The sequence below is a fragment of the Lycorma delicatula genome, chromosome 1 (assembly GCF_047948215.1).
Source record: "Lycorma delicatula isolate Av1 chromosome 1, ASM4794821v1, whole genome shotgun sequence".
NCBI classification, from domain to species: Eukaryota; Metazoa; Arthropoda; class Insecta; order Hemiptera; family Fulgoridae; genus Lycorma; species Lycorma delicatula.
The window spans coordinates 169,989,405-170,015,789 of NC_134455.1; the positions used below are offsets into that span (position 1 = coordinate 169,989,405).

General features: G+C 31.9%; 1 protein-coding gene across 1 annotated transcript in view; it reads right to left on the reverse strand.

Annotated features, from left to right (window-relative positions):
* Positions 1-26,385, reverse strand: part of Sox15 (Sox box 15 transcription factor) — a 401,070-nt gene that overhangs the window by 4,245 nt on the left and 370,440 nt on the right. Inside the window, exons 3-4 of the mRNA XM_075367198.1 lie at positions 18,186-18,758; positions 13,958-14,188 (exon numbers count right to left, since the gene is read on the reverse strand). Coding sequence (XP_075223313.1) covers positions 13,958-14,188; positions 18,186-18,758 — 804 coding nt within the window. The remainder of the gene's footprint in view (positions 1-13,957; positions 14,189-18,185; positions 18,759-26,385) is intronic.

Genomic DNA, 26,385 nt, shown 5'->3' on the forward strand with positions numbered 1-26,385 from the left:
ATAGGAGAATGTTAAAAATCAGATGGGTGGATAAAGTGACAAATGAAGAGGTATTGCGACAAATAGATGAAGAAAGAAGCATTTGGAAAAATATAGTTAAAAGAAGAGACAGTCTTATAAGCCACATACTAAGGCATCCTGGATAGTCGCTTTAATATTGGAAGGACAGGTAGAAGGAAAAAATTGTGTAGGCAGGCCACGTTTGGAATATGTAAAACAAATTGTTAGGGATGTAGGATGTAGAGGGTATACTGAAATGAAACGACTAGCACTAGATAGGGAATCTTGGAGAGCTGCATCAAACCAGTCAAATGACTGAAGACAAAAAAAAAAAAAATATGTGTAACTAACTATAAGATCCTGTATTATCGCACGTCGTCCTGTTGATCGGAAATAATGACGAGATTAAGACGAGTAATTATAAAAGTTTTAAAATATTTTAAAAAAGTTTTTTTATGTACAATGTTTTGTGTTTAAACCGTTTATGAAAATTCTATATTTTCTGAGTACCTCAAATTGTAAACAAATAAAAGGTTTGGAACTAAAGTTCCCAAAAAATAGAACTTAAAACTTTGGCATTCCAAAAACTGCGAAAAGAAAAAATTATACTTTGGCAGAAAAAAAATCCGTCGAAGTTTAATACACTTCCAAGAAGAATAATTAAAAAAAATTAGTTTTATTTAAAAACACTGTGTTTATATGTAGTTTCGATTTACTGATGAAAATTATGTTTTGGCAATTACTGTGGCATCCGATAAATTGAAAAATTGATCCTCAAATTTTTTTAACGTTTTTCTTAGTAATTTTATAAAAATATTTGTTTAAATGCTGGAGAAGAATAAAACTGTAGTGCTAAAGCCTATAACTTCTGATACCGAATGGTAACAGAAAATGTGAGGCAAATTTTTTTACCCGACCGTAAAAGGAGGATATATGTCGGATCTATGTCGGGGTAAACATTTTTGTGTCTTGTGTGTGAGTACGTATGTTTGTCATACTAGACTAAAAATAATCTAACTATTTTCAATAAATAAATGTGTTAAAGTGTTCTCACTTTTGCAAGTGGTAGTGGATAAATAAAAAAAAAAAACATTAAAAAACTTACAAAATTATTAAATTTTAGTTCTCATAAAGCTTTAATGGCTCTTTCCAAAAAAGAATTCTGCCATGAATTCTTCGTTTTTATTTTTCCTGTTATAGCTCTATTTTTATTCCAGCAGCACAGCAACAAAGAGAAAATACAACGATCGCTCAAAATTTTGGGTGTTGGGTGTTTTTTGTTTCTCTTCTTTCGAAATAGATATTTCATCTATTTTTTTATGGTCATGTAGCATTGCAATTTAGTAAAGATCGAATGCAGTGTGATGATTTTTCGTAATGGAGTGTCAGTTAATCTTTTAAACGAATATACAAGATGACATTTGATATTTGTTAGTTTGCACCACTGTAATTCCAGAATGGCCAAAATAATTTTCATGAAAGTTGTTTGAAAGCTGATTATAAATCAAAGATCTTGAAAAAAATTCCAAAATGACACACAATATATATATATATATATATATATATATATGTGTGTGTGTGTGTGTGTGTGTGTGTGTGTGTGTGTGTGTGTGTGTGTGTGTGTGTGTGTGTGTGTGTATTGCAGTGTTCTCTATTATATTGTTTATGGAGAACAAGTATAAAACCTAAGAAAATAAAAAAATTATCTTTTAGTTCAAATTTAAGTGTCATTTAAATGAAAAAAAGGTCTTATATCAACTGCAACGTGGGTTTTATCAGTGAATAGTATTCTTTAACATCCTTAAAATTATTCCATAATTGGTTTTGCTTATAAAAAATCTCGCTTCAATAATGAGTTAAGAAAGATATGAGTTTTTTTCATATAAGATTCTGCGAATGATTACATTTATTTTACGGGTGAAATTTTATTTGACTTATTGCCAAATAACTGTGACCCTTATGTCACGAAATAGGAAACAAGATTGGCGCATTACATCACGAATTTTTTACTTATTAGATTTTTTCAAAAGTATTTAATTAACAAATGTTACAATATTTATTTTTCTATGCGTTAAAACAGACTAAAAAGAGATCCTTTACGCGTTATAATAATTTAGTAGGCTCTCTCTCTATACATACACATATATATATATATATATATATAAAATAGTGAATGATGGAGGTAAATAAGGCACGGGCGCGGGCATGGCTCGGCACGGGGACCGTAGCGTGTGATCAAGTGACCAGAGAGCCGCAGCCGCGGCAATGCAATGGCAATAAAGAAAGCGGAGTAACTCTTTATAACAAAGTTAAGATCTCCGATCTTTGAAATTAATTTGACTGCAGCGTGAGATTACCCGCCTCCTTCATCGTGCGGTAACGCCCCTCCTCTCTCCCCTGGAGTCGAACAGAGGACCTCCCAGTTACCGCTGCCAGCTACACCATTCTGCCACCTGCCATCTAATACTGGATACGCTTAAAGAAATAAAGTTCTTTTTTGAAAAGTATGTGCATATCCATGTCTATTCACCGGTATTTTTCTATTACTGTTTTAACTAACATAGTCATTTCAGGATATTTTGACCTACATCTTCTTATATATATTCACATACAGACGAATATCCTGGCTCATTAATAATACTCCTATAATTTTCTTATTTGTCACAGAATGTTAATAATAAATATTATTTTTTATGAAATAAGATAATAAATAATAAACTAGCTTCCTGAAATTATTTTATATAAATTTTCCAGTCGTAAAATAATCAGGAAGAAATTAATATAAAAAGAGAAAGCAAATATTTAAATTATGCGTTAAATACTGGACTGACTGATATATTGTTTTTATAGAGTCCTTCAGAAATGATTTTAGACGAAATTAAACGGTGACAAATTCTATCGGGTAGACATAATTCACCATACTTATGAATTGATAGGATAATTAGGTTGCTTATGATTAACTTGGACTATTTTTCCTTATTTGTTATACAATTAATCAACAGACGGTCTATTCTAGAATTCAATCCAGATAAATTATTGGTTATTTTCTTAAAAGTTCAACTTAATATTAATTAAAACGAAACGCAAAAATAAATAATAAAAAAATAAATAAATAAACGAGAGTTCAAAAGTAAACATTTTACAACGTTACTTTTCTTTCCGCAATAATAAATAAAACAAAGCAAATACCAACATTATTTATAAGTTTGTTTTTAAGATATGTATTTTCTTAATTTTCTATTTTTGGTGAAAGATTAACTGTCTATCAGAGAAGTAAAACCAATTTTATCAGAATAAGAGCCGCTGTTATCGGGCACATTTTCTGTAAAACACAATGAATTAATTTTATAAAACAGACAAGGTATTAAAAATTAACAACAAAAAACCCCGACTGGGATAAAGCTTATTTATTATTCGCTCTGTTAAATTACATTAACTCACCTGTAAGAAAGACTAAATATATTAATATTAGTATTACGAAAGAAGAGTAAGATAAAACCCATATGATTTCTGACAGCAGGATACTCTAGACCGGAAATGACTTCATGAATACTAAATCTTATCTTTAAAGTTTTTATATGGTTACGGCAGGAGAAGGGTAATGTGTTTGGGTGGTACGCTTGTTTGTGCCCCAATACCTCTAGAACGGCTTCGCTGATTTTTATGAAATAAGAATCGAACTTATTAGAGATATACGAATGACGATTCCAAAAAAAAAAAAAAAAAAACACTGATTAAAAATAGAATTTGTTTGAAACTGATCTACTGAGTTAAAACAAACGTGGTTGTAAAGTAAATTTATAAATAAATAACTATATTATAGGGTTTGTAACAGAATTAAATATAAAAAGTAAATAAAAGTTTAAAAAAAAAGAAGTAAATCGTAGAAATAATTACAGCTATCATTAAAAGAAATTTTAGTATTATTAAATAAATAAATTCTAAAGTACTTTAGAATTTTGGTTAAGTACTTTTAAATGCAGTGAATTTTAATTCCCTGGAACTCTTCAGAAAAATAATTAATACTGAGGAAAATGTTAAGAAAAAATATAGAAAATGTTGTAAATAACATTAACAGGTGTTTTTAAAATTTAATTTCAATTTAAAAAATTAAAATAAAAATTTAATTTCAATTTAAAAAATTAAATTTTCATGGAAAATCATGAAACTCTTTTACTGAATCTTATAACTTGAACTTGATACCCGCTAATAAATAATTTGTTGGCTGAACGGATTCAAAATAAACGTTATGTGCTTTTATTAACTATTTATTAACATTGTAAAATTAACTTAAACTAACATTGAGAGCAAGCTTCGTCACACGCTGAAAGGCAAAGATGTATTTTGAAAGTCTCTGCCTCAGGGCAATCGTTAAAACCATGCTTTTTCAAAAATTCGTTTTTAAAAAAAAGCAATTGTGTTTAAAAATATAATAGTTAACTAACATGCACACAATTACATCGCCTACATTAACTATAGAAGTATTTTTTCTTTTTTAAGATTAACGCGTAACAACGCATAACACAAGGGGGAATACTTTATTTAAATTAGCAGAGAAAGGATAATAAATTTTAGTGAATTGTGTACTCTATATGAAATATGTGTAATTATTTATTTTTTGTATCTATTTTATCTTTCCGATATACGAGTAATCTTTTCAAACTTCAGTATCATTTAACAAAAGAACTGATGATGGAGATACCCTCTGCAGTGTGTAGTGGATAAAAAAGAATCCATCAAAAATATTTTCCTAATTTTATTCAACAGATGGATACATAGATTCATCAAAACAAAACGGATCGCCTTATAAATTCTGTCACGTATAACTGGACTAACGCGTATCTCCCTTATTTGGCTAAACGTTTAGATATAAAATTTATTTAAAATGTAAATCACCAAAGATTTTAAATATAAAATTAACCACTTTTATAAAGTGTGGCAGGAAAGTCTTTTGTCCGGAATTAAATTTATCCCATCTACGTAGTTTCATATTCCCTGATTTTATTAGAGCAAAAATATTGGAAAAACAGAATGTATACGTCACTATTTTGAAAAGTACTTCTCGATCGGCCTTTTTTTTAAATTTTTGTTAGTATTTCCCAATATTCTGTCCAGGGTACATTTTTATTTAGTTCACTGAATATCCCAGCAGCACAGAACTATCTATTATTTATCAATAATCTATATTTCTCATAATATACCACATATTTTGAGAAAAATAATTATAACAAAAAAAAAAATTAGCCATATATTAAAAAATACCGCAATAAAAATATACATTCATAAAACATAGGACACTACACATAACTTCCATTTTATACACGCAAAATCGTGCAAGATTATTTTTATTTTTTATTAACGTCAAAGACACGATTCTACGGTTGTTAAGAATATGTATCAAACATCTCGACATAAAACAAAAAAATGTTGGATAATAGTACAGCTATGTAGACTTCTCTCAGAAGACGATAAAACTGTGATCACCTTTAAATCGTAGCTACAAAATGCTACTTTTCCTCTTTGGTAACACCGGAGTCAGATATATGGTTTTTCTTAAGTCATCTGTTAAGAGATCACCCTGTTCGTTTTCAAAACAGAAAATATACATTTATGTATATATATACATATTTTTTTATACGAATTTATAATCTTTTTTTTTGGCAAGTAATTTATTTAAATGAAAATAAGTTCGTCAATACTAAATTAAGATTACGTATTTAATAAGTTACAGAGAAAGGCAAGATGCTGTGCTGTTTTGGAGGAAAGGTTACAGAGGCAAATATTTGGTTTAGATGGAGTAAAACGTAAATAAGTGAAGTATATAACCACAAATAGACAGATTGAAAATCGTGTGTGATTTTAGGGAACACGTGTTCAATCTGCGCAGTCGTCTTCCAAAGGGTTACTATTTTGAAGCAGAATATTTTATAAAAAATTGTTACAATTTATGTCATTCCACGTAATCCACACAAACAGACAAATTGACGAAAGATCGGTTAAAGCAGACATCATTTTGTTCTATCAATTCAGAGAAAAATAAAACAGAGCTAAAAAAATAAAAACTGACAACAAAGTTGTAACACTTTCCTGACATTAGTTTATATATTCTTTATAGTAGAAAATAAATATTCATGAAAAAAAATACCTAACATTTATTTTTTTTTCTCTTTTTTCTTACCTAAAATTCTACCATAAATTTATGATGAAGTGTTATTATAAAATGATCATGTTTAAATAATGATAATGATAATGATAATAATAATAATTATCATTTATGTTTAAATAAACTAAAAAAGTTTAAAAATTCAAAGTATTCCTTTTTTGGTCGCTTACACTACTATATGTAGGAGGGTATTAAAAAAAATTCTGTTAAAAAATATGAAATAAATAAAAAGATAATTTTTAGGGAAGGGAAATCTTGGGGGAAAATAGAAAAAAGAAGAAAAATAAGCATGCAAGCGTATACTGAGCTTAATATAAAGTGGGGTTTGATTGAAAAATTTTGAGAAAATTGATTCCAAAAACTATCTATACCCCTGGAGATACTGACTTCAAAATTTTACCAACAGATTCTTTAATATACACGAGTCTCCGTAAAAATATTCATCAAAATTGGTTTATCCAGTCAAAAGATATTAAGCTAAACACGTGAACACATGTACATATTTAAATATGTACGTAAATACGATCACTACTACCCACTTTTTTTTTGTTTTTTGGGTTTCCCAATAAACAATTTTGTTGCGAAGTAAAAATCTTGTAACGAAACTGGAAATATTTTTATTTAAAAATGTGGAAATTTTTGTCGAATTTTACTATAAAAATAGTGGTTGGATCCACCGAACACCATACCTAATCGTCTGCAGGACTGATATCGTTAACGAGTTTAGCATAATTTCTTTAATTTTTTAGGTAGCATTAATACTAAGATTATTAGCGACTTCGTTGGGAAGAATCGTTATACATTTTTCAGTAAATCTTACTTGGGAACTTCGTTACCGCCTGTATCACCAAGGCGATCGTCTAACTTTATTATTCAGTCAGAAATGTAATTTATATTTAATAGATCTAAAAAAAAAAACATGAATGGTAATCTCCATTTTCAAGACGATATTTCTAAATTCACTCAAAATATCTATTAACCCCTTAATACGATGCTAATAATATTTCACTGGTGAATTTTAAAATTATTTAAAATCTTATAAAATACTTCTTTAGATTTTTGTTCAGTAACAGAAATCAAATAGATAAAATTAGAACCAAATTTATAAAACAATTTCAATTATTTAGCTCAAATTTTATTTTAAATTCTTTTAATTTAATAAATTATACTAAATGTATTGGTATTAAAATTTTTATAGTTATTTTTAATAAAAAAAAAAAATTATTTTTATATTACAACTGTTTTATTTGCGATTCGTTGGAAACGTGATAAAGCCTGTAATACAGCCAATTCATATTTAAAAAAAATAATTTTACAGGATCTCTTTTTTTATACTCACTCGAATAGTTTCAAATTATTGTGGTTTAATTCATTACGGTTTAATAGACAGTATGGAAAAATGGCATCTGTTCGACATTTTGGTTTCCTCTTACACAGTCATATATCCAGCATCACTCGTCAGCAGTCGATAATCACACATAAATCAGTGTACCAGTTTAGGAATAATAATAACAGTATCCTTTTTTTTTTATTAAATAAATAATATTAATAAAATAAAAGGAAAAAAATTTGCTTTAATGAAACATTTAATTCTTTTAATTAACATTAATTTTTCGTTCTGTAACAATCCTAAAGGTTCTATTTTTTTCAGTTTATCGTAATCTATAATAAACGTTTTTATTACATGTATGATTCTTTATTTTAATCCGAAAAGTAAATATGTGTTTGTAAATAGTTTTTAAACATTCTGAGGCACGAAGTAAGGTCCTTTTTTTAAGAATTTTGACAATTCCTATTTCTTAGCCCCCACTGAAAAAAGTAAATTGTTCCTTTTTTATGCATCTATTTGAATAAAGGGTAAATGCGTCTGCCAAATTTTTATGTTCTACGATATCAACAAAGATTCCTTCGTGTTTCGACGGGACCTACTATTACGTGCTAGGCATCATCGGCATTTAACAGAAAATAGTACGTTACATTTAAATTGCTTAAAATAAAATATTCTTTTCATATCGAGTATAACCCACCATGGACCATCATTTATTCTTTACTCGAGTAAACATAGCTCTAAAAGTTATTTGAATTTTTTAATATTTTATAACTTTCTAAAAAGTTTGAGAATTACTTTCACAAATGGGATGTGAAACATATAATTTTAATTATTGTTCTACATCATTATTTTACAAACTCGTTTGAAGACTAATAAATTGTCATATCTTAAAACATTTATCTTAGCGATTTCAATTTTGTTTTTTCAAAACCGGAACTTGTTCATCGTACTCTTCATAAGTGAACGTAATTAGTATTTATGTTTAAGTACATGCTATAAAATCTTACATTATTATTTTAACGTACTGGGAAAATTTATATTTCCAGGAAGTCGGTTTTAAATATTTGTGGATGCGTAATACGATAAGAGAAATGTAGTCAGCATGTACGTAGAAAATTTATTCATGATTTTCTTATCTTAACTAAAAAACTACACTAATAATCTTGATCATATATCGACGTAAACATTACACTATGGCTTAAAATTTTCGGCAGAGGCTCTATCACCTCATTTTTATTTTTCTCATTCAGGAACCGTCTTAGAGAAAACCTCCTGCAACTAAAATATAATCAAGCTGTAATCCGTTAAGATTAAGAATACTTTTTAGAACATCTCCTTAAGATCTTTTTACCTTTCTTTCTTTCGTCAGATAATATCTTCATTTTAACAGTTATAACCCAGAATGGCACCAGGTTGGTAAAACAAAGGTTTAAACCTTCACAATATAAATTAATCTCACTCTCTATCTAACATTTTGTCGGTATACGCGTACCTTTAATGGTGAATACTGTCTCACCGAAATTTTATGAACTCCCTTTCAAATAGTCATTTATACATTTTTTCGTTTAGAATGGATTTATAAAAAAAATTTGTAAACGTAAACATAAAGTTAATAAGATTTATTGAGAAGATTGAAGAAATAACCTGTGAATTCTGATCAGGGTTTCAGGTCTCTGAAGGAAAGAAATGATATTTATCAATTCGGTTTCATCTTAGAAGAAGTTTGTGTTACTAGAAGATTTTAAATATTAACAAAAAAATGTAAAAAAATTAAAATGAAACTTGCTCCGGATTAATATATGTATACATTTTTTTTTAAACCAAATCAATATTTATCGAATTTCATCAGGAAAAGTAATTATATTTTACAACGTTGTTCAGCTACTACCCTTTGTTACACCCTATTGTTTTACAACGGGTATATTAATTTATCGTTTTATACTAAGTGTCTGGCTATTTTTTCTGACTGTGATGAATATAAAATCAGTTAGGTAATCTGAAAATAATAAAAATGAAAATAATAATTTTTATAATTCAGCGAATCAGCGGGGACTTTCGGGCTCCTGCAAGGAACTGGCTAAATGTGTGAAGTGTGGCCAGGAGAGCCACAGATTTGGGAGCTCGGTGTGCGGTGTGGTCACAACTACATCGTGAATCTGCTCTACCTCAACGCGAACAGAGTGGGTTGGCCTACGATCTCCTGTGGGAGGCGTCTGCTGCTAGGAGTGCTGATTTCATTTTGGTATCGAAGCCCAATCTACGCATCCTTTGGGGTGATGGATGGATGACTGATTCCAAGGAGGACGTGGCCATCTAGCACTTGACGGGAGGATTCGCTCTTTCTAATCTGCAGCGAAGGGCCAGCTTTCCTTTGTCCCCAACTCTACTTGGGAGCGATTTTTCGGGCTTTTGGAGATCCTGTGGGATGACATCCAGGGAGCTGATTGCCTTGTTCTTGTTGTCTGCGATTTCAACGCCAAGATAGCGGTGGTTGGAGGTGGTATCACGGACCGGAGGGGGGAGGCGGTGGCCTAGCTGGTGTCCTCTCTGAACCTACTCAACTTGAATGATGGAGTATTTACCGTTTAATGGCAGGGGGTGGGTCAGTCATTGACCTGGTTTATTCTTCTGAAGCTCTTGCCCACATGACAGCAGATGCGAGGTGCTGAGAGAGAAGCTGGGAGTGATCATCTGGGCATCTGGGTTGAACTGAGTACCCAGCGGATGAGCAGACGGCAGGCGAGTTGGTGTGTGACCAGTATTTGTGTGGAGGGTTTGAAGAGGAGGTTGACGGCCGTGTTTGCTGATGGGGCACCGCAGACTCCCGAGAATCTAATGGCTGCTTGTGGTGCGGCACTCGCATGGGCGAGGAGGCTACGGGTGTGTGTCTACTGATGGTCAGCGGAGATTGGTGTCTTGCGGGCCGAGGTCATGAGCCTGCGACGTAGACTTCAGCGAGAGGTTGCGAGGAGTGGTCCTCTGGCTGTTGCTGAACTTCGTCAGGGTTTTAAACTTGAACGGAAGTGACTCAAACGAGCGATACAGAGGCGGAAGAGTGAGTCTTAGGAACGCCTTCATGCGGTTCTGCAAGACGACCCTTGGGGGCAGGCACACTGTCATCAACTGGTTCAACAATTCGTTCACGTGCGGAGTCTTCCCGGATCGCTGGAGGGAGACCAGGTTGGTGTTGATACCGAAGCCCGGGAGGGACTTAGATGTCGCTGGAGCGTTTAGGCCAATCTGTCTTCTCAGCACGCTCGGAAAATCTACACCCTACTGAGAGGCGCTTGCGGGACCAGATCGAGTCCCTAGGAGATTATCCCTCCGGCAGTATGGTTTTTGGAAGAGGAGGTCCGCGGTCAAAGCTGTCAGGTACTTGATGCGCTTTGTCGATGAGGTGGCGGGAGGCACCTGGAGGACCAGGGAGGTCCTAGTGCTGATCAGCCTAGACGTGAGAACGCCTTCAACAGCGTCCCGTGGCAGGTCATCGGCATGGCGCTGGAAGAACGGAGTACAGACGGTCAACATCTGAGTGTTATTAAGAGCTTCCTTAGCAAGCGTACAGTAACCACTTTGATGGAGGCGGGGAACTATATGTTTGAGATGAAGGCAGGCGTTCTTCAAGGTTTAGTGCTCGGGCCACTTCTTTGAAACGTTGCGTACGATGGTGTTTTAGGTTGGCAGCTTCCAGCGGTGGTGGAGTTACTCGGGTTTGCTGATGATTTGGCGATACTAGTACGAGATACTAACGAGGATCAGGAGGAAACGAGGGGCAACGAGGCACTGGAAGCGATTTATGGATGGCTCTCTTCGCGGGGCCTTGATATTGCTCCAGATAAATCCGAGGAAGGATTCACTAGCGGCCTCCTTCCAGAGAAGGAAGCCGCTAGTGAAATCCGTCTCACGATCAAGAACTCAGTGATACGACAGGTGCGTGCGGCAAATCTTGGCGTACGGATGGACAAAGCTAGGTCGTTTGGACGAATACTAGATCGTGGATTCCGGTGTTCTTTGGTGGTTGGGTTTCAATTACCCAACCACACATCTCAGGTATGGTCGAACTGAGAGTGTACAAGACTACACTTCATTCACACTCATACATATCATCCTCATTCATCCTGTGAAGTATTATCTAAACGGTAGTTACCGGAGGCTAAACAGTAAAAAGAAAGAAAGGTCGTTTGGACGCCACATTGTGGAGACCATAGGTAAGGTCTCCATCTCATCCCATCTCCTACTCTATCCCATAGGTAAGGTCTCCTGTCCGCCATCTCAAGACTCATGACCAATACGGCGGGTCCGCGGAAGAAACGGAGGAGGATGATCGCTACATCTGTCACCTCGGTGATGCTGTATGCGTTCTCGGCTTGGGCCCGCGCTATGAGAATACAGAAGTACCGCATGCAGCAGGAATCGGTTCACAGGAGGCTGATCATGCGCATTACGTGCGCGTACAGGACAGTCTCCTGTGATGCTATCTGCGTGGTTGCAGGTGTTCCATTTATAGACATTCAGATAAAGAGCAAGTCTATAGGTGGCGTCCCGAAGCGGAGAGGGCCCTCCGCTTCGCCGGACTAGCTGCATAGGAGGCGAGAGGGAGCATACTGGCTTGCTGGCAGAGGAGGTGGGCCGCTGGACCCGGCTCCTTATTTCGGAGGTGAAGGACTGGGTGGGCCGGCGACACGGGGAGGTCGACTTCCGCGTCACTCAGTTCCTGACTGGAATGAAGACTTCGGTTCCTATCTGGCGAGGTTCCGGCGCAGAGAGTCTGCGGCGTGCCGGTATTGTGGCTCTGATGATACACCACATCACACCTGGTTCAAGTGCGACAGCTGAATTACTTTTCGGTCCCGGTTCTCCGTGGTGATCGCGCCTGATATGATCGTAGGCTACATGCTCCGCTCTCGGGAAGGATGGACCGAGGTGACTAAGTTAGCTGCTTCCATACTAACCCAGAAGCGGGAGGATAACTGCTTGTAATTGCCTTTTCTGTTCCGTGGCTCCATTGCATGTTTGCCGCTGGACTCTTTTCTTCCTGGTCTGTACCTTCTGTGACTTTATTTTACCTTCTTGTGTTTATTTCCTGTATTATGTGTCTTTCTGTTTCTTTCCATTTGTATTTTGTCATTTATATTTACTGAGTTTATGATTACAATCTATGATTATGTATTATGCAGTATGATTTGTTTTACGTGTTTAATCTTCTAGTATTATGTCTCGTGTTTTGATTTCTTCTTCGAGATATACTTACTTGTGTTGATCTCCTGTATTATGTATTTTCTTTATATGTCTTTGTATTTTGTTTATCTTCCAAAACGTGATGACGTGTGGGGCCAGGCAGGCAACCCCCTTGCCTAGGACATCCTGGCTCGCTCGCATGCAAGAGCGGCGATGTCGAGATGCTTCTGTTGATGGCATGGGGGACCCTTGCGGTGTGAGTTGGCGCGAGTATGGGGAAGGGCATGCGGAAAGCATGTCTGTATCCTAGTAGGATAGTAACAAGGAGGGGTAGCCGTCCTGAGGAAGGGCGTCCTTGTGATCCAAGGGGCCCCGGTGATTGGCCTCTGGATTGGGGCAAGCTAGGCGGGGCTGACTGCTGCCATGACACGCTGACGTGACCGAGTTATGTCACAAATGGGGGAGTATCGGATTCGCACGGGTTTGGCTATATGTTATTAAGAGCCTATGTGTGAGGTAAAAAGTTAAATTTATGTTAAATGTAAAATTTTGCGAGGAATTTTTATTTGTTGGGATGACCAATTCTAGTAAACCTTTGAAAGTTGCTATTAAAATTCTATGCGGTCAAGGAATCGAGAGATACATTTCGAACAGGAAATTGTACTTGAAAAGAGTTACGTGATTTTTAACCGATAAGAAAAATAATTTCATGTAAAATAATACTTGAAACTTTTATGGAAAAAAGAAAATAACATACCTAATTCTAAAAAAATTAGTTACTTTTATAAACTAAATATTATTTTCTTAAGTTTTACAGTTTCAACATATCTTGACATTGTATTTTGACTTATTATTTTTCTTGAGTCGATAATTTTTTACATAAGTTTTTTAAAAGAAGCGTTACTCGGGCAGAAGTACTTTTCAATCTTTATTATTCGGGTTGGGGGTTAACTATCTAAAAAAAAGAATCCTTTATTCAAGTAATCCGTAATGGTATAAAAATTATATATAGAATGTTTTTTTTTGCATTTCTTTATGTAATTACGATCGTAAGCATAAAGATTATTCTCAAGTTTGTCATTAGCGAATGAGAGATTTAACAACATTCTACGCAAATACTAGCGTATTTGCAATACTATGATTATTGTTCAGTAAGAACACTTTTTTTTTAATCTGAGTATAATTCAGTTAAAATGATCTTTTAAAAAAATATTACACGACCTGATTGAAGACATTTAAATATAAGCTCAATTAAACGTAAATATTTATAAATACGCAGTGTATACCTTGCACTGAAGTATATTCGTTGGAGTTTGCCCTGAGCGCGGTACACGACGAGTACTGAGGGTAGAATAATGTTCTCGGTGTCGTGTACATCTGTGAAGCTGACGTCGACGTTGCGCCAAGAGTTTGTTGATCTTGTGAAGTCGCTATCGGCGGGTAGAACGTGCCAGTAACAATACCCGAATGTTCATACGTACCCAATAAACGCTGGTTGGTGCACATCATAACCATACCTAAAAGAAGCGGAAAATAAATATGAATTTATAATGACATACATGTATTTAAAAAAAAAAAAAAAAACACTTAGAAATTTCCAAATAATATTGATGGTTAATTAAAATTGTGGTTGTCAAGCGAAGTAATACTTTTACGCTTTACTTGCTATAAATTAAATTAATTTTTTTTAATGCAGTTCACAATAAATTTATAAATAAAAATCAGTAATGGAGTAATTTCAAACTTTTTTATAAAAATGAAAAAAAAATTAAAACTAATTGAAATAATATTGTGTCGTATTTATTACTATTATTAGTTATAAGAATTTAAGCTCATAGTACCCAGAAAAGGTGTATTTATTACGTATCTACGTAGGTAAGGTTTTTATTATTGGAGTAGGAGTGGTTACAACTTATACAATAGTAACCGGCAAGTTGCATATACTAGTGTTTAGAGGTATAGGTAAGCTTACAGTTCTTTAATTCTCCACAGTGTATGGTGTTCCACACCACAGCAATTTGTATAAACACAGTCATAGTAAATTTAATAATTTGTACTATATTCTTTAAAAACGCACTTTAAATATAAATATTTTTGAAAATTATGATTTTTAAATTACTATACTGCTCAAATAATGGATTTAAATAACTTAGCCATCATTTTCTTAATGAAGAAAACCATTAAAACATTTCCAGCGTTGTTATTATTTTTACAATTATACTTAACTCAAATAATAGCTTATTTTAATATCGGCACCTTACGCTTTGTCGATACTCGTAAACTTGAACAGTTTTTTTTTTGTTGAACAACTTTCTCAGACCTGCATAGAGAAAATTGCTCAGTAAAGTTACTGGTGTGAGCGGCAGTGTACAAAGTGTCCATATGAATCCGAATAAAGCAGTTTAATAACATTTTTATTACAGATCTGATGCAGATTATAACACATCCAATAAGTAATATTTTTCAAAAAATATTCTTTTAATGTTACGTATTGAGATTCTCAAATTACTGCATTTTATGATTTAAAAATTCTTTATTTAGTTAGTATACAATCATTCAGAACGTACCGACAGGTAATCGTTTGAGAAAAGCGATTAGATGCTTTTAGCACAATAAAGCTGATGAAAAATGCACAATAAAATGATGAAAAAGAATATAACCCCGTTCTATCGTGACATATAATGTGTATTTTACACTAGAAACGTTAACAATTATATCCTTTACTTATTTATAAGATAAATTTACAAGTGAAAATAAGAAAAAAAGCGTGTATGACAAAACTGAATCTACTAAACTATTCACGAATTCCGCGACTGGTTCCAGCTCGTTTAACTTCCTTTAAAAATATGCCCTTTTTCCACTACATTACCTATGGAATAGCAGTGTTTCTTCTTATGTAAATTAATTATAATGAATAATATTTTTACCACCTTGTAATTAACAACTAATGAACTAGATTTCTAACAATTTTAAACATTTTTTCCATAAACTATTGGTAATTTTATACCTTGTAGATTGTAATTATCATTGATGGCACAGTCACTGTTATGTTTATTTTGACTTAATTGTTTAGTTCATCTATTATGATTCTAAAGTGTATTTTGTAATTACGCCGTATGTTTTCTTCATAGGGTAAGCCGATTACATTTTTATTGATTATTTTTATATAATGTATATTAAAATATTCTATACTATATTTGTAATAAATCAATGACAAAGAAATGATTTTTTTTATAAATAAATAAATGATTAGACTAGATTGTTCAAAAATAACTATTATCCTGAAAATATTATAAATGCTAAGGGCAATAAAAAGTTAGTTTGGAATCTTATAAATTAAGTTAATAATTCCTTCTCTAAAATAAACAGTATATTTGAATTATTCGAGTCTGTGGGGGATGGAAAATGTGTAACGAGTGATTCTTTTTGTACGGCAAAACAAAAAAAAAAGTTAATGTTGGTAGATCTATTACTGGCAATCTTTTTACAAATTGTGATGGATGTAGGGCCTTACATGGTGAGATAAAGTATAATGGCCTATCCTATTTTTTCCCAGCCGGTTACATCAGATGAGATTTTTAAATTAATTAAAGGATAATACTTTTGTCACTCACGGGTTATCTAATTACATCCTAAAGATGCTTAATTCTTTTATTTTTTTGCCTCTTTTTCACATTTTTAACTTATCTTTTGTTAATGGCGTTTATACTAATTTTTTTAAACAGGAAATAGTAATCCCATTATATAAAAATAGTGATAAAAGGGACACAACATATTATAGATCCACAGCTTTGACATTGTCTTTGCCTAAAATTCTGTAAAAATCTATTAGATTTAGATCGGTTACTTTTTACAAAAATATAATTCTTTTAGTCGAAATCAATTTGGATTCAGATCAGGTACTTGAACTGATAATGTCGTGTTTACTCTTACAAATCCGATTCTGGAAAGAATCAGATGGTGGTGACCGTGTCAATGGGATTTTTCTGGATAAGATCAAAAAACCTTTGATCGTCTACTTCTCTTGAATAGATTACATAATGTCATTATTAGGGGATTGTTTTGAATTTATTAAAATCATATTTAAGTAAGAGAATACAACGTGTTAAAATGAATGTTGTATTTAGCGATGATCTTCCTGTGATTGCTGGGGTTCCACAGGATACTGTTTTTCAATTTGAATAATCAGGGTAAATTTGTTTGGCTGATAACACTGCCATCGGTTTTGGTGATGGTTCTTTTGATAACGTTGTAATGAAGGCTAATCTGAGTCTGAAATTGGTTAATGATGTAAAAAAATTGTCGGTGCATCAATGCAATTAAAACTAAAGTAGTTTATTCTTTCTAATAGGAGAAAAATTGTTAATAATAAAATAATTCTACATAAATTTGTTTGCTGTCTGCTTAATATTAATACTTGATATTGTACTGCGCTAACTTTTGTTAATTCTTTTAAGTATCTGGGGATAGATTTTGGATTCGATCTTAAGTTTAATATCCAAATAAACAATTTAGTTAAGAAGGCTCTTTTACAAGTTTAGGATTCTTAGGTATTTTGTTTATACCCAGCTTAAAACGGTTTATTGTGCATTTGTTCAGGCATCACTCTCACATGGCATTTTGATCGCGGGATTACGTTTGAGTATGTACTCTAGCCGCTATTGGTTACTATTAACTCCTTACTAAAAATTTGTCTGGCTAAACGGTATATTTTTTCTAGTAATTTGCTTAATTCGTTGTTTAAAGTCGATAATCTTAAAACTTTATACGTTTAAAATGTATTATTATTTGTTTATAAAAATCAAGATTTATTTATATTCTATTTTAATCATTCCCGTATAACTAGCCATTCTTTAATGAGTAATACTTGCATACCTCTTTATAATAGAGGTTTATATAATACAGCTAGTCGAATGTTGTTAACTCGATATTGATATAGGTAATTTTGTTTCTATTCACTCTTTCAGATATATTTATATTTTATTGTATCGTTTATTATATGTTATACGTGTTGTATACGATAAGTTATATTGTGTTTGTATTTGATTGTAGTATATTTTGGTTTCCTACAAAGTTTTCATGTTTTTCATTATTCTTGCTCTCGGCTCAAGTATTTTACTTTTGAGAGCAGGATTGACGCGTATGATTTATCGTATCTATTTTTTTAGCTTTTTATTAAACGTATATTATCGTATTGTGTAATATCGTATCTATTCAAGTGAATAGTAAATTTAAATAAATAAATAAATCCACTGCACTGCTTACACTCTGCAAAGAGTGCTCACTGAAATTTCCGGGTTCGATTCCCGATAAGGTTCGAATAATCGAATACCTTAAGCCTAATAATCGATACACGTTTTGTTTCATTTCAGTAAACAAATGAGATTTTAATTCTGTAATCTTGCGGTAGTTCTAGAAGGAAATTGTATTTTTGTTTCGCGGTAAAATATTAATGCGTACTCATAGTAACGATGATAATATAAAAATATATAATTCGGTAAAGTCATAACTAACCTTTAGCGACCCCCATGGCCGCTATAGCTGAGGTAGCTTGAGGAGGGTAGCTGACAGGCCGATATGTCCTCGGGTAGTATGCGGATGAATTGTCGTGATGGTGATACGACTGAAACGATGAGGCGGATGCGACCCTCTTTTGGGCAGAACCATCGTTGAAATTGATCGAATCTTTATCTTGATCCATGGGAGACATTTCTGGTGTGGGAAGAGGATTATCCGATTCCATAAGCCTGGTCTGAGCGTCGTCTTGTATATCCGGTTCCGGGCTACAAGTCGGAGATGATTCCGGTGTTTGTAATCCGACCGGTGAATAATAAGGCGGTTTAGGAGGCGAATAATAATTTGGGAACTGTGAATTATAAGCAGGTCCCCCTTGTTTCGTCCTGGCCGAGGGGCTATGAGGCCCTCCTGCAGGGGGACTGGGCCCCGCACCCACTCTTTTATTGTGTTTTCTTCTTCTAGGACGGTACTTGTAGTTGGGATGCTCCTGCATGTGAATTACTCTTAACCTTTCTGCTTCTTCCACAAACGGCCTTCGGTCTTGCGGGGTCAAGCTACGCCATTTTTTACCTAAAACAGAAAGAAGTTAGTTATTAGAAGTAATATTAAAAAAAAAGTGTTAAATAAATCTGCATATTGTTAAATTTACCAGAGTATTTAAAATATTTAGATCGGTTATGAAGTTTCCTTCCGGTTGAATTTAAAAGGTAGATTAGAAATTTAAGTCTGTTTTTCTATTTTCTATCGTGGGGACACTATGAGCCAAAAATAAAGTTTTTTTTTCATGTTTTGCTGAAAAAAAACTAACCTTTTTGGAGTAATATTCGTTTTGAGATTTAATAAATCGGTCTAACTTAGGGGTTTTTTAATGTCTTAAAATAACTTTAAAACTGATAACATACTGAGCGATAAACAATAGAAAAACATTAGGCAAAAGATAGATTCTTTATTTCTAGAATCAAAATTTAGTAAGTGATTCCAGAGCATATTTCCTGATTTAATCGTAGCAAAATTATTGCAATCTCAGACTAGAACTGAGATATAATAATTCTCTTGTTAGAAAAGTATACTCTTTCTGTTTCTTAATTACAGCATCAGCTGTAAATAAGAAAAAAAATATACATTATTTTTAATCGAATACTATCCTTTCCGATTAAAGTGTCGTAAAAGTAATTTTACAGTTAATAAGAATAAACTTCAGAAAATATAAACATATTTCTGTTAACTTTTATTTATTATAAGAAAAATATATGTTAAGTTTATAAATTGGAAGCGGAATTCATAGATGACCCTCAATAGTAACTATTCATACACAACCAACATGTGACTGTAATAGAACTTTTTAAAGGCTAAAATATAAATTGTAGTGAAATAAATAAGTCTGATATAAAATCAAATAAAACAAATTAAACGTTTTTAAAATTGAATTAACCTTTCAATTACGGGTAAAACGAATGAAATTGCCAAATTGTAGCGGATACAATAAAAATTAAACGGTAAAAATACGTACCGGTAAAATAATTCTGTATTATAGCGGAAAGTAAAAGAAGAGAAAATAAAGAGCTAATTTTAAAAGCGTAAAAGACTTCATTTGGGGTTTTTAAAAAAACGTAATTTACAAATTAAAAAGTTCAAGGTTCACATAATTTAAGTCTTTCAGTAGACAAACAGAAAGTGTTTCCGTAGAATAATTAAAAAATGCAGTAAAATTTAGGTCTGTTTTAATGATTTATTAAATATGTCCTACATTTTGAGGAGCTTTTAAAAACTCAGAAAAATTAAAACATAAATACCAACTTCGAAAGAAAAGAGGCAGGTTTAAAAGATTTTGTAGATTACTTTTATGTGAATATAGAACATGAATAATTTTTTGTAAAAGTTTTAATTTATCTACAATTTTTTTAAGTCAGGTCTAAATTACAACTTATAAATTGTTAATTAAGAGTTCGCGAAGGCGAAATCGTATAGTATTATTTATTATTCTTTATTGAATTTTCCAAATCGATTTCATTTGTTTTTAGATTTATTTAATTACAAACTTTACATTTTTATTGTCGTTTAAAATATAAACAGGATAAAAAAATATTTTAAAAAATTCAAAGATGAGAAACCTGCGTATTGACAAAACAGGAGAAGTTTTTAAGTAAAGAATAATAATTAACCTAAAAATAATATCTAAATTTTGCATAAAACACTTTAAAAAAAATATGTAAAGAAAGTTAAACAAAATGTTCATGTTGTGTGAATATTCTTTTCTCTGGAGTGTGTAAGTATTATTTTTTATTTTAAGTTTTCCAACCAGTATTCTTAACTTTCGCGTATAAATACTTTAAATATCAGGGTATAACATTATAACAATCCAATAATAAATAAGCAACGATGAGAAAATATCTTCCGGTTGTTAATGTAGATCGTATATTTTTGTATTTAAATAGTTCTATTTCCGATTAAGTTATAAGGAAAAATCTTTCAATCATTTGTAAAACGTAAGGTTTACAGGTAAGGTTTAAGCATAAATGACAAACAACTAAACCTGGGATAAAATTAGTTGTTTAAAGTCACTTAAAGTAATACAGAACAGTTTACAATACTCCGGGATTGTTCGACGTAACTACTCCTCAGCGAGGAAGAGTGAGAGAAAAAAATCTCAAAGAAAACATTAAATTAATCCTTTCTGATACTAAATTTTAACAGCACCAATTACGTAATGTATAAGAAAATGTCATTCGTTCGGAATGTTTAGTTACATACGTTGTTAGGTGGAATTATTTATAAATTGTACGGATTGAGCCATAATCAGTGAAACATACTTTTGTTATTAGTATTATTTTTATTATTTCGCTAAAACTTCAGATATTGAAAAATTATTAACAACTGGTATCATTTTTGACAGTCTAATATCGAATTAAAACTTTCTTTTTACTTGTGTTAAAATATTGTACTAAATATTACCTAGATGTGTCACGTACTATCTTGAAAGCATGCTCTGCCTCGTTAAAAATTTTCTTTTTTTAAAAATAATTTTCCACTAGATTTTTACAATAAAAACGGAAGTGTTGATGGTAAGTGTACATTTACTATGAAATTAAATGCAATTTTATTATTAGTCTTTTAAACGTTATTAATATAATAGTGTTATTACTCGTATTATTATTATCAAGAATCTAATATTTTTTGTCCACGAAAAAATATTTAATCTTAACTCAACTCAAAACATTTGATATTATTCAAACTACGGAAAGCAGTTATGCACAACTAATGTCTTACAGCAAGTTTTAGAAATGTCCACAATTTTCCTGAAGGCAGGTCCGAATCCTTGGCATCATATTTTGTGAAACTCTTTGCAACACATCATGGATGATGGAATACATCTCAAAAAAATACGGTGCAAAGGATTCGGACCTGCCTTCAGAAAAATGGTGGACATTTCCAACAATTCCGTAAGACATTATATTATGTAAGACATTATCAGCCGTGCATAACTACATCCAATGAATCATATCAAATGTGAGTATCTTTGCATTATAGTCAATAATGTAATTATAGTGTGTAGTAGTATCATAATGGGCACGATAAATGATTTCATTGTATTACTTCTTTGTTATTAATGATAAGGTTATCATTAATAAATCTAAGAATTTTGTGATACCAAGAACCAAAATTAAGAGAAATTTCTTTTCCTTGATTTCTTTAACCGTTTTCTTCACTAACCATCATTACACTGTGCGTACTTTTCGTGAAAATTATGGTAGATTCCGTCACTAATTAACTCCTTTCCTACGTTTCTCTCTTTACAACATTTTATTTTGTTCAATTTACTAAATTTATCATTAGTTCTAATAGATCGGAGACCGTCCTCTCCTTTTTTAACTGATCTACGAAAACGATCTTAAGAGGCGAGAAAACATTGGGAATCAATCGCAAGCTATTACATAAAACTAGTTGCTTTATCGCTATTGTGACCGTTAGTGATTCTTTCACAAGAAAGTAATCGAGTCAACTTTCGAGTGCAATTCGATTTTCGAGTTGGTTTTTATTTTTCTCAAAGTTAACAGAACATGCCTAATCCAGCTCGATCTCTCAATTGATTTTTGTACTCTTTTCCTGACGGAGATTTTTTTAAGTCTTGCCAACTCTTTTTTACTCGTAATCTCTTGATTTCTCTTGTTATATTATCTTCATCGTTTTGTCGTGAAATTTTCAATATATACGGTTCTTTCGTTTAATTTTTGGATATCAACGCTTTGGAGCAAACGAAGTTATATATTTATACAAATTCGGACTTTTTTTATATCTTTCGTTTGTTTGCGTCTTATTTTTTCATTCAAAGATAATTTTTGAAGTTAGCGACGAAATACTGTGGCTAAGACCTACACTTCTGATTTTATGCTATTAACTAAGTAAGCAAGAATACTTACTTAATCTCGATAGAAGTAAATTTGTTAGAAAGAAAATGCTGTTAGTTTGACTTCGATATTGGATAACGACAGATCGTATTCTTCAATACTTTATTTTTCTCAAAAGTAACATTTCTGGTTTTAGTAATAAAATAAGTATTATCGTTTTTAATTATTTTCTTAACATGCTATACTGATACGTACGCATCGGATAGCGAGGGAAGAACTTTGAAATAAATCGTTCAGAAATCTAAACGATTTGTTAGATCTTCTCACCGATTCAAAATATTTATACGATTATATTCTCAATCGTATGAGTAAGTTAATTTTTATTTTTTGGGAGATAGCTCGTTATTAAATCAGAATATGTGAATAAAATGACGACGGAGGAGCAACGCTGAAGGTGTATAAAAACAACTTTTAACAAACGTTAGACACGCACACGCTGTAGAGTAAATCTAATAATAGGTGTATTATTAAGTTTATTAACAAACTACCGGTTGAGGTAATACCGCATTCACCCGTTCATTAATTTATTAATTCCTTACTTCGATTCGACGGAGTATTTCATCGAACACACGGGGCATTTTAGTGAACGCTATTAAAATGTGGCTTCAATGGAACGAAGCAGTAGTACGAAGGGCAAACAATGGGCACTAATAGAGGGCGACACGGCTACCAACCTACCCACACGAATTATCCCGAATTTATCGCGTTTTGAAAATTGGATACGACTTGTTTATTCCTCCGCTTTCATCGCTGTTCGTCGCTTTTGAGTTATTAATAACAGGTGGGTGTGCCTCTAATGGGCCAGAACATAATAAATCCATCTTCAACATCGAAGTCATGAGTATAAGCATTGTAAACAAGCTGCTAACAATTTCTGTTAAAAACCCCCGCCCACTCGATCGGGTAAATTATTTTGACTGTAAATTATTTCTCCTCTCCGTTTTCATTCTAAATTTTAAATCATAACTTGTTAAGTTTACGTGACATCTTTTTCTGTGTTATCTATTTTTTATTTAAATCTTTATTCTGCATATCCAATATAAATCACACTTATTATAATCCGACCGTAAGCAAAATTTAGTGTAATGGATCAAACGAGATAGCAGCCTCTTCTTGGCTCCTCCTGTGAATAAATTATCGCTATGACGTTGAGATTTATTCGTAATTATAAATAATAAGTATTTACTGCTTGCATAATGGAATGTTTAATATTAAACACTTCATTTTTACAGTTGTAAATTTGGATGAACCTTTTCCACTGAAATCACCAGTAAAATTCATGCGGTATCTCGATTACAAATCTTGTAGATAAATAAGAAAAATAATTAATAATATTAAGAAAGGAAATTCTTTGCTATTTATAAATTATAACCATTTTTTAATTTCAAATAGAAAAGTAAGAGCGGCATATTTTTAACACGTAGATTAAGATTTAATTATTATTAAAAAAATATTAAATTAAAAAAAATAGTTTGAAGTTTTTTATTTGTAAAGGTAGCAAAGGTCGGACACAATTTTGCTGTATATTTAGTTGTGAAAAACACATGAGCAAAACTTATACATTAGAAGGAAGTTAATTTGATGGCGATGTCCATAGTAGTTCGTTATTTGTAGTTACCGTCACTTTACAGGCTTAGCAGGCAATTTAACGAAGATGTTCCTGACTGCGAGTAGAAATTATACAAACATTTTTATGAGCCATTGTGATTATTTATTTACATACAGCTTACGAAAACAAATAGCCTGTGAAAAGATTGTAAAACTTCGACAAATTTTGGTAAAATGTAGTCTATACGTTAAGAACTTCATATTTTTATAAGGTAGTATTAAAAAATAAATAAAAATAAAATGGCTTGCTACTGGCTACTATCTCCGGTACGTGATATGAAATTTAACAGATTTTTATCGGGCGTATAAAAATGTAAAATGAACCTTAGAAAATAGAGCCATTTGTATGGAGACCTATCCACCGACTAGGCCTATGAAGCGGTACAAGACTCGATTGTTTGGATATTTTATGATAAGCAAAAACGACGTTGTAAGTTTCGGAATCCAATATTACATTTTAGCTTTCTAAAGTGAGCGTGCAAATAAGTAACTTTAATCGATCAAATACAGTAAGTTTAAACGCATAAGATTTTTTAAATTAACATTAGCTTGTTAAATTAGCGCTTTAATTACGGTATGAGGTATATAAAATCTGAATCTGTTTAGGTCGAGAAACTTAAGTGAATATTTATAAATACGCATTTAAAGAAAAGAAGGTATTGTTACATGATTTTACATTTTAAAGACGGATACTGAAGAGAGTTGTTTAGAAGTAAAGACGGGGTTGCTTTATTCCGATCCATGTTTCGGTACAGATATAATAGCACACTAATACAGTACTCCGTATACATTCACAGCGGGCACAACTAATGACGTACGGTGGTCCACCTTATCGATTCTACAGATCGATTCTTGCTTTCTCGAGTTCAAAGGTCAACTCCATTCTGAATGAATATCTTTTGTGGTTTACTCAAACTCTCTCTATAATTCAAACGATCTACGTTATAATAACGATATAAAAATACAACAAAAACCATAAGAATGACGGTAACAAATCATATCGGGTTTTGTACAAATAAAACAAAAAAAAACAAAAAAAAAACGGTATTTCGAACTAATTAAATTTTATGTAGCTACTATGTTGTTCAGTTAAAAAATAGTTAAAATATCTTAAAATAATAAATTTTGCTTTAAAATTATGAATTTATTAAAAAAATAGAAGCTCGGATTATTTTCAATGAAGGACAGATACAATATAATACAAAACTAATAATTTCTTTATTTACACAATTTTTTATGACCTATAATAGCTAATAACTGGAGATTTAAAAGAAAAACCAAATTATTCAATTGAATTAATGTAATAAGAAATGCTAACTGACCGTTAAATATTTTAATTTTACACTGTTTATAAAATTTAAGTCGATATACACTTTTCTAAAGTTTTTAACATTTAAGGAATAAATTCTTTTACAGAGACGTGTACTAAAGTTATATTTATTTTTATTTGTGAAAAATTTTATTTTTTATTTTGTGAAAAATTTTATATTTTTATTTAAATTGTGAAAAATTATCTTTTTATTAAGAACAGATTTTGAGAAATTGGTATCGAAGTACAAAATAAACCTTAGTGAAACGTAATTTACGAAAAAAATAAATGCATATTATGTAATATCAGATATTTTTTTATCCATAAAAATCCTTCTATCAGATATTTTAACCTTTCCCGGTTCCTGATGTAATATTTCGTTCACGGATATGATGTCCAAAAAAGTGACTCTGAAACGTTTGGTTTTTTGTTATGCCCAGTTTTATTGTTTTTTTATGTCGACATGTTACGAAGCTGTATGCTTACGTCGTTCCTTTGTTTGTCATGGTTCGTGTAGAAGAGTTGGATTACTTTGAATATAGTTAGAAAAGATTTAAAAAAATTTCGATACTAACATTTCGCAGTGTAGTTTACGTATAGAAAGGTTAGTTAAATAATGTGTCTAGTTTTAACATATTTATTAAGTTTACAACTGAATTTATATTCACGTAAATTTGATTTTTACAACTGAACTATTATTGTTAAATTATTTTATTTATCCTAATTTAGAATTAAAAAGAATGTTTTGACATTATATTTCTTTAATAGATTAACTAAAAAAATCCTTTTAAAGATAACAGTCTAGAAACAAACATCAGTATATTGTTCTAATTCAACGCTTTAATTCACCAACTTCAAAGCGATTAATACATTA